This window comes from Silurus aristotelis (assembly GCF_946808225.1).
Source record: "Silurus aristotelis genome assembly, chromosome: 13".
Classification (NCBI taxonomy): domain Eukaryota; kingdom Metazoa; phylum Chordata; class Actinopteri; order Siluriformes; family Siluridae; genus Silurus; species Silurus aristotelis.
The window spans coordinates 6228944-6238749 of record NC_139586.1 but is presented as its reverse complement, the minus strand read 5'-3'; the positions used below and the strand labels follow the sequence as shown (position 1 = coordinate 6238749).

Below are 9806 nucleotides of genomic sequence, written 5' to 3'. Positions count from 1 at the left end.
ACTGCACTCCCGAGTCAGTGTAGCAGACCGCCGACACCAACTACAGTCTAATCCATCCTCAAAGCACCCGTTCTACTCCGGAATTACCTGGAACCACCCAAGGTGTTGGTGAGAGACCGTCCCAAGCTGCGCCGAAGTGTGAAGATCCACGGAGGGGAGAGGGGCAGAAACAGTGGTCACTGGAGCCTCAGGAGCATGTTTAACTCGAGAGAGAGAGAGAGAGAGAGAGAGAGAGAGAGAGAGAGAGAAGAGGGTGACAGGAAGAGAAGGATATGGATTATTAAGTGTCACTATTGGTGTATGAAAGTTAATGTCACTGTGCAGTTTGGACTCCGGCAAGACTCGCTATGGCAGCATAACTAAAAGGGAGAACCAGAAGGTAACACAGACATGAGGGATCTCTGGGATAAGAGACGACCCACCACACCACCGTCAACAAACCCGAGTGAACGTGTGAATGTGAGGGGACGACAGCATACAAATATACCAGTTCACCAAACACTCTATATCCATGCTCCCTCCAGATCTGAGCCTTTACCTAAGAAAAATCTACTGATAAAAGGCTTGACTAAATAAATACGTTTTTAACCTCGACTTGAACACTGAGACTGTGTCCGAGTCCCGAACACTGGTTGGAAGGCTGTTCCATAACTGTGGGGCTTTATAAGAGAAAGATCTGCCCCCTGCTGTAGTCTTCATTATTTGAGGAACCAACAGATAGCCAGCACCTTTTGATCTAAGTAGGCGTGGAGGAATCACACTGGTACAGAAGTTCACTCAGATACTGCGGTGCGAGACCGTTAAGTGCTTTATACGTCAGTAGTAGTATTTTATAATCAATGCGAGATTTGATTGGGAGCCAGTGTAGATTGATTAAAACAGGGGTGATGTGGTCATATTTTCTAGATCTAGTGAGGACTCTTGCTGCTGCATTCTGAACTAACTGAAGCTTTTTTATGCACTTACTCGCACACCCGGACAGTAAAGCGTTACAGTAGTTTAATCTAGAAGTAACAAAAGCATGAACTAGTTTTTCTGCATCCTGTAACGACATCATATTTCTAATTTTAGCAATTTTTCTAAGGTGAAAGAAGGCGATCCTGGTAATATTATTCACGTGAGACTCAAAGGAAAGACTCGGGTCAATAATCACACCAAGGTCTTTGACAGCCGTACATGCTGAAAACGAAACACCATCCAGAGATGCTACGTAATCGGAAAGTTTACTTCTAGCTGCATGTGGTCCTAGTAAAAGTATTTCCGTCTTATCTGAGTTGAGCAGAAGAAAGTTATTAAGCATCCACTGTCTAATGTCCTTTACACACTCCTCAACATTGTTAAGCTGATCTCGCTCATCTGGCTTTGCTGAAATATACAGCTGTGTTTCATCAGCATAGCAATGGAAGCGAATCCCATGTTTATGAATGATTTCACCAAGAGGCAGCATATATAAAGAGAAAAGCAGTGGGCCTAAGACAGATCCTTGAGGAACACCAAACTTTACCTCATAGAGTGTGGAGAACTCACCATTTACATTAACAAACTGATAGTGATCAGTCAAATAAGACCTGAGCCAAAAGAGAGCTGTTCCCTTTATTCCAACAACGTTCCTAAGTCTAGCAAGTAGTATAGTGTGATCAATGGTGTCAAAAGCTGCACTAAGGTCGAGCAAAACAAGTAAGGAGACAAAACCCTGATCAGAGGCCAATAACAGGTCATTTACCACCTTAACTAGCGCCGTCTCTGTGCTATGATTAGGCCGAAATCCTGACTGATACATTTCAAAAATGGTATTCATAAGTAGGTGTGAGCATAACTGCTGTGCTACAACCTTTTCTAAAATTTGTATATAAAGGGGAGATTTGTAATTGGTCTGTAGTTGGACAACTGACATGAGTCAAGGTCAGGTTTCTTAAAAAGAACATCAGCCCTGGCTGTGCTGGAAGCTGTGGTGGATAAAACTGGGGACGTGAAGTGTATTGCGAGGGCCCGAGAGGCTCTAACCGCTATTGCCGAAGCCTGCACACTTCCGTGGACTGTGGAACAGGTGAGTGGAAAACACAGCATGTGTAAAATTTGCTAAATCGGCATTTGGGTCAAATTTGTTCCTTTTTGCTTTTTTGGTTTTAAAACTTTAGGTCGTGTCCACGGCCTTTGCTTAGAAGAACCCTAAAAACCATAATGAAGCTCTGAACTGGCTCTGTGGTGCTATTTAGGAGTTCGGATTCGCAGGGTAGGTCAAATCCAGCATCTGGACATGTAAATATCGATAACAGTTTTTTTTTTTTTTTTTTCCAGGATAAATGTAAAGGCATTTTTAATAATTTAAAGACTGCTTTGGCTGCTTCCAATCCAGTGAGTATGAACAGAATTATTTTTATTTCTAGTATTTTAAAAATTCTTTTATATCCATATGTAGTCAAATGTGTGGTTTTAATTATTAAAATTTTTCGTGTGTATTAGTGTATGTATAAGTAAATGCTATGTTTATACATGTTCTGTGTGTATTAGGCTGTTAGAACTGCGGCCATTTTGCTCCTGGCAGTGATGTACCTGTACGTGGGCGCTCCTCTCCGCGTGTTTTTTGAGGACGAGAAGGCTGCACTGCTTTTCACAAATAGACGCAGAATTTAATAAGGTCTTTGAGGTTCTTTTTAACTTTATTTATTCACCAAATTTGAGTTTTGCAGTAGTACCATTTTAATATAGTATTAATGCATTTGAATCCAACTCATTAATAAGGTTCACATTAACAGTTTCCTGGAAAATTAAAATTAAGGTGTTATATATATATATATATATATATATATATATATATATATATATATATATATATATATATATATATATATATAAAACAATAAAAAAACTTGTGTTCAGATGAAGGGCCAGACTCCACCTCCTCCTATAAGAGGGCTGTCGAAAGCGAATGGGGTAGAAGGAGAAGAGGATTGTGATAAAGAGGAGGAAAATGATGAAGGTGCTGATGTGGATTTCTTGTTTTAAAAATTTAAAAATGCATTAACGTAACTATTTTTATGGAACTAATTTTATTAATGCCGCACTAATTTCTGCTTGACCATTTAATTATAAAAGTATTTTTATGATTTGAAATTAAAACCTTCAGTGCAACACGCATTTTTTCACAACGACTATTCTTTATTCAGATTTAAAAAAAGGGGGGGGAGGTGCGCTCCTTTATTGACGGTTTGCATTCTTAAGTAGAGAGTTGCTTCCATCTACTGTGGTAATGGATCAGAGACGTGCATCTCTATTCCCCAGACCAAAAGAAAACCACCATAAAGCACACATTCGCGTGGAAACGTAGCAAAAGTTCTGTTTGGTGTCCTGGTGATTTGTCATTTAAAACACAATTACTTGAATATTTACAAGAACATTTTGTCTTCATGCTCTATGTTCAGTAGGGTTTCACTAATAATAAACATACATTTGCATGAAGCATCCATATTTGTCCTTGCGCTTTTTAGAGTATTAAAACTTTAATTATTAATTTAAGGTACACTTAAAACAGACTGTGCGATTAATAGTTAACTCATGTCAATCATGCGACTAATCGCAATTAAACATTTTCATTGATTGACAGCCATATTTAAAACCATTAGCAGCATTGTCTTTAAATCCAATAGCACCTGTATTTTGGTACACGTGTTCCTACATCCATATTCTGTTCCTGAATCTTTAGTAATGAAAGGTTTTTTTTTTTGTTGATTGATTATTTACAACCTTAATTCCAGAAATGTTGGGACTTTTTTTTATATATATTCAATATTTTATTCACAATAGAACATGGAGAACATATGTTTAAACTGAAAATTTACACTTGTATGCACAAAATTGGTTCATTTCAAATTTGAAGCCTGCTACAGGTCTCAAAAAAGACACTGCTGCAACAAAGGGCTGAAAAAGCCAGAAATGTCAAGAATATTCAGCTGGAAGAACATCTAGTAACATCTGAAGTTAATTAGCATCAGGTCTGTAACATGATTAGCTATAAAAGGCATGTCTTTGAGAGGCAAGGTCTCTCAGAAGTAAAGATGGGCAGAGGCTAAAGGAGGTCTTCTTCTTCTTCCGGCTGCTCCCATTAGGGGTTGCCACAGCGGATCATCTGTCTCCATACCACCCTGTCCTCTACATCTTCCTCTTCCACACCAACTACCTGCATGTCTTCCCTCACCACATCCATGAACCTCCTCCTTGGCCTTCCTCTTTTCCTCCTACCTGGTGGCTCCATCCTCAGCATTCTTCTACCAATATAATTCATGTCCCTCCTCTGCACATGTCCAAACCATCTCAATCTCACCTCCCTCACCTTGTCACCAAAACATCCTACATGTGCTGTCCCTCTAATAAACTCATTTCTAATCTTATCCATCCTCGTCACTCCCAACGAAAACCTTAACATCTTCAGCTCTGCTACCTCCAGCTCCACCTCCTGTCTTTTACTCAATGCCAGTGTCTCTAATCGATACAACATCGCAGGTCTCACCACAGACCTATAAACTTTCCCTTTCATTTTTGCAGATACCCTACTATCACAAATCACTCCTGTCACTCTTCCCCACCCACTCCACCCTGCCTGCACTCTTTTCTTCACTTCTCTAACACACTCTCCATTACTTTGCACTGTTGACCCCAGGTACCTGTATTCCTCCACCTTCTCCAGCTCTTCTCCCTGCAACCGCACAACTCCACTGCCCTCCCTCTCATTCACACACATGTATTCTGTCTTACTCCTACTGAGTTTCATTCCCATTCTCCCATTCTCATTCAGCACATATCTCCACCTCTCCAGGCTCTTCTTAACCTGCTCCCTACTCTCACAACAAATCACAATATCATCCGCAAACATCATAGTCCAGGAAGACTCCTGTCTGACCTCGTCCGTCAACCTGTCCATCACCACTGCAAACAGGAAAGGGATCAGGGCCGATCCTTGATGCAGTCCAACCTTCACCCTGAACCAGTCTGTCGATCCTACTGCACACTTCACTGCTGTCACACTGTCCTCATACATGTCCTGCACCACCCTCACATACTTCTCAGACACACCTGACTTCCTCATACAATACCACAACTCCTCTCTTGGCACCCTGTCGTACGCCTTCTCTAAATCCACAAATACACAATGCAATTCCTTCTGTCCTTCTCTATACTTCTCCATCAACATTTTCAAAGCAAATAAGGCATCTGTGGTGCTCTTACTCTGCATGAAACCATATTGTTGCTCACAGATGGTCACCTCTTCTCTCAGCCACTACTCTTTCCCATAACTTCATGGTGTGACTGATCAACTTAATTCCCCTGTAGTTACTGCAAGACTGCACATCTCCTTAATGCTTAAAGATCGGTACCAGCACACTCCTTTTCCATTCCTCAGGCATCTTTTCACCTTCCAAAATCCTGTTAAACAATCTGGTCAAAAACTCCACTGCCATCTCTCCTAAACATCTCCACGCTTCTACCGGTATGTCATCTGGTCCAACCGACTTTCCACTCTTCATCCTCTTAATCGCTGCTCTCACTTCCTCCTTACTAATCCTATCCACTTCCTGCTTCACCAACTCCACATCATCCAACCTTCTTTCTCTCTGATTTTCCTCATTCATCAGCTGCTCAAAATACTCCCTCCACCTTCTCAACACACAATCCTCACTAGTCAACACATTTCCCCCTTCATCCTTTATTGCTCTAACTTGCAGTACATCCTTCCCAGCTCGGTCCCTCTGCCTGGCCAATCGGTACAAATCTTTTTTTTCCTTCCTTAGTGTTCAACCTCTCATACAGCTCCTCATATGCTTTTTCCTTGGCTTTCGCCACATCCCTCTTAACCTGCTGCCGCATCTTCTTGTACTCCTGCCTACTTTTCTCATCACTCTGTTTATCCCACTTCTGTTTTGCCAACCTCTTTCTCCTTATGCTCTCCTGCACTTCCTCATTCCACCACCATGCCTCCTTGTCTTGCTTTCTATTTCCAGATGTTACACCAAGTACTTTTCTAGCTGCCTCCCTCATCACTCCTGCAGTAGTTGCCCAATCATCCAACACCTCCTTAACACCACTAAGCCTCTGTCTGACCTCTTCCCTGAACCTCACACTACAGTCCTCCTCCTTCAGTTTCCACCATCTTATTCTTCTTTCAGTCCTCACTCTCCTCCTCTTCTTCTTCACCTCCAAAACCATCCTACAGACCACCATCCGATGCTGTCTAGCTACACTGTCCCCCGCCAACACCTTACAGTCTCCAATCTCCTTTAGGTTGCATCTCCTGCATAGCACATAGTCCACCTGTGTGCACCTTCCTCCACTCTTATACGTCACCCTATGATCCTCCTTCTTCTTAAAATAAGTGTTCACCACTGCCATTTCCATCCTTTTAGCAAAATCTACCACCATCTGCCTTTCCACATTTCGCTATTTAAAACCATACCTACCCATCACCTCCTCATCACCTCTGTTCCCTTCACCTACATGTCCATTAAAGTCTGCCCCAATCACCAACTGTTCTTTCCTAGGTACACCATCTACCACTTCATCTAATTCACTCCAGAATCTTTCCTTCTCCTCCATCTTACAGTCAACTTGTGGAGCATAGGCACTGATGACATTTATCATCATCCCTTCAACTTCCATCTTCACGATCATCACCCTATCAGAAACTCTCTTCACCTCCACTACACTCTTACTGTACTCTTCCTTCAGAATCACCCCTACACCATTTCTCTTTTCATCCACACCATGATAAAACAGTTTAAATCCACCGCCAATGTTCCTGGCCTTACTCCCTTTCCACTTGGTCTCCTGAACACACAGCATCTCTACCTTTCTCCTCTCCATCAAATCAGCTACCTCTCTCCCTTTACCCGTCATAGTACCAACATTTAAAGTACCAATCCGAACCTCCACTCTCCTGCACTGCTCCTTTCCCTGCCGTCTATGTAGACATCCTTCTCCTCTCCTTCTCCTCCTTCGGCCAACAGTAGCCCAATTATCGTTAGCCCGGTACCCTGTCGGCTAACGATACCTGTGGCGGTCGTTGTTAACCCGGGCCTCGACCGATCCGGTATGAAATTCTTATTTGTGATCCGCATATTTGATTTGGCACATGTTTTACACTGGATGCCCTTCCTACGCAACCCTCCCCTCCCCACAGCTTTTACTTAGTTGTCCGTGTGAGTGACTCTTGTATTTACTATTTGGCTGCGTTTCCTGTTTTTGTCCAGCTGTTGGGTTGGCTGACTGAAAAATTGCCCACGCTCTGTGCGTTCCTCATCTCTACTCCTGCTTGGAGGATCGTATCGCAGACGTAAGGAAAAAAGCCCAAGAAGCGCTTCCAGTGTTCATGATGCACCTGGGTTATGACAAGATGAACAAAGCTGCTGCTAAACTGAAGGTACTTGTGGATTTTAACGTGCCTTAATTCATTAGCAATACAAATTTAATGCAAATGGTTTCTCTTCATGTATATCAGAAGTTTATCCCAAATGCATCTTTTGTCTGCAATGAGGAGTTTTCTGTCTCTTCCTTAGCCAACATCGAAAGATCAGCTGGTTGGCTTGTTGGAAAAGTCTAGATCTGCCATGCCTGCCAAACCTGCCGCTCCGACCAAGGCAGCTCAGAGTAAAGCAGCACCTGCTTCCACAAGCATCGTGAAGCCCCCTGTAGCGCCTCCTGGTTAGTGGTTACCGCATCTATGTTAAACTGCTCAATGAGCATCGCAGAGAAACTAGAGATTAAACCCAGGCTGGATTTGTGACTCTGAAAATCCTTCATAAAAAACCCAATTTATTTCTTAGCAGAACCCATAAGCCAGTTTCATAACTTTCGAAACATGTACATAAATTTGGATATGCCATGTAGAAAGTGGTTTAGATGCAACAGTGAGCGTAGTGTGGCAAGAGGAATTTGCATTATATTACTGTATTGCAGAATGCAACATTCCCCCCCTCTTGAAATCCTATATATAGCTCATGAATCATAGAACTTGGCTACTTGAGACACACTCACACTTTTTTTTTTTTTTTTTTGGGTGACTGACATCTCAGTGATTCCAATGCATTTGTTTGTGTTCATAGTTTCAGACAAAGCTGTTCCTCTGAGTGAAACCCCACCAGCAGAATTAAAAAAGCCCAAACAAGCAGCTGCACCCAAAACTAAGGTCAGTGTGTGTGTCTTATTATAGTCAAATTTTAAAAACGGTTAGATAAAATGTATTTATTTATTTTAAACTGTGCATAAAATTGCTTGAAGGTTTTCTTCCTTTCTTGCTGCTTTTCTTAAATCGTTTTTGTTTTTAAGCACTTGTGAAGAAACCACCCAGTTGAGGAAGAGTGGAACGGTCCCATCTTCGTTGTTGTTCCAAACAGGAAAGAGCAGCGGATTAAAGAAGAGAAAAGTTTAAAGGCATGTTTTATGTCGGATCTCTACTTAGACTCTTAACCAGTGTTTTGTGCACTTATTTATCATGCTTATGTGTATTGCAACTTCCCTGCTGGTGTTTGTAGGTGTTGAAGTGGAACTTTAACACCACGAGAGGAGTTTGTTGACCTGCTAAAGAATCAGATGGCTGCATGTGTGGCTAAATGGCTGATGGAGGATATTTTTCACACGGATTTCCAGAAGCACATCAGGGCAATCAGCACCATGATGGAGGTGAGTCCTAGACCTGTTCAACTCTTTCACGTTACCCTAGTTGTCGCAATGCTGATTATTAACCTTATAAACAGCAGTTGCACTGTTCTGAGCTCTTGGGTGCATTTTATATGAACTGTAGCTGCTAATACAATATATTATATATATAACAATATTATTTCTTTTTCTATTAGCAACTGGAGGCACAGACTGAGGCCACAGTAAGCTGTTTGGATCTGATCCTGAAGTGGTTCACGTTGCGCTTCTTTGATACGAACACCAGTGTGCTAATAAAAGCTTTGGAGTATCTCAAGCTTTGTCAGTCTCAGTAACCAGGACTACCATCTCACTGAGCATGAGGCCACTCTGTTCATCCCTTACTTCACCCTAAAGGTAGAACACTTGTGTGTATATATATATATAATCTTTCTGATATTTAGCATTCTTTTAGCTGTACCATTTATATCATAGACAAAACTGTAGTTTGTCCACTGGCTGTTTTAAAGTTAATTCCACCTGAAAGTGTTTCTTGGAGTAATTAAGAACATCATTCTTAAAGGCCCCCCCCCAAGGGAAAGGGCAAAACTTCCAATTGTTTTTACCCCACCTGTTTTAACTGCTAATTCCATCAGTGTCCCTTCTTTTAGGTGAACGAGGACAAGTCCAGCCTCCCTGTAGTGAGCACCTCCATGGACAAGCTTTCTAAACTGTGCAAGTCTCGGGAACAGCAAGGCAGTAAAAAAGGTCAGGCCTCGAAGTCCTCCCGGGGATATTAACGATTTCCGAGCAAGACTAGAGAAAGTGAAAGTTAATTTATGTTGATGCTCGCACGCTTCACAGCATTCCCTGTGTTACCGCTTCTGCAGCAAAATGTCTTTGACATGTCTCTGTATTTACTCTTGTTTACATGTACAGATTTGAACTTGTTTGTCTCAAAATTTTTTACTAACTGCTTTCATGTCAGTGTTTTTACTGTGACTTTTATTCCTATTTTTTTTTTTTTTCATACTTCAAATAAATTATTTTATTTCTGGATTTTTTTCCCCCTCCTCTCTTTCCCAAGCCAAACACCAAAACTAGAACGATTTCCAATTAAATTGCAAAAGAACCAGTTTGTATTCTAGTCACATGGCGAAACTCAAATTGCCATTATGCAG

The 9806-nt window shown here is 41.6% G+C and overlaps 1 protein-coding gene and 2 long non-coding RNA genes across 3 annotated transcripts; all 3 read left to right on the top strand.

Annotated features, from left to right (window-relative positions):
• The first annotated feature begins 2327 nt into the window (after positions 1–2327).
• On the top strand, positions 2328–2988 carry LOC310735471. The gene is made up of 3 exons (XR_014536308.1): positions 2328–2355; positions 2512–2638; positions 2881–2988. It is a non-coding gene; the product is annotated as an uncharacterized lncRNA (long non-coding RNA).
• A 4291-nt stretch (positions 2989–7279) lies between these two features.
• Positions 7280–8336, top strand: LOC310736177 (cytoskeleton-associated protein 5-A-like; the record flags this gene model as incomplete). The annotated part of the gene is made up of 4 exons (XM_083559553.1): positions 7280–7411; positions 7548–7692; positions 8094–8177; positions 8317–8336. Coding segments are annotated over exons 1-4 (300 nt in total), but the record flags the coding sequence as incomplete, so codon positions are not given.
• Positions 8337–9036, top strand: LOC310735470. The gene is made up of 3 exons (XR_014536307.1): positions 8337–8432; positions 8532–8670; positions 8844–9036. It is a non-coding gene; the product is annotated as an uncharacterized lncRNA (long non-coding RNA).
• The last annotated feature ends 770 nt before the right edge of the window (positions 9037–9806 follow it).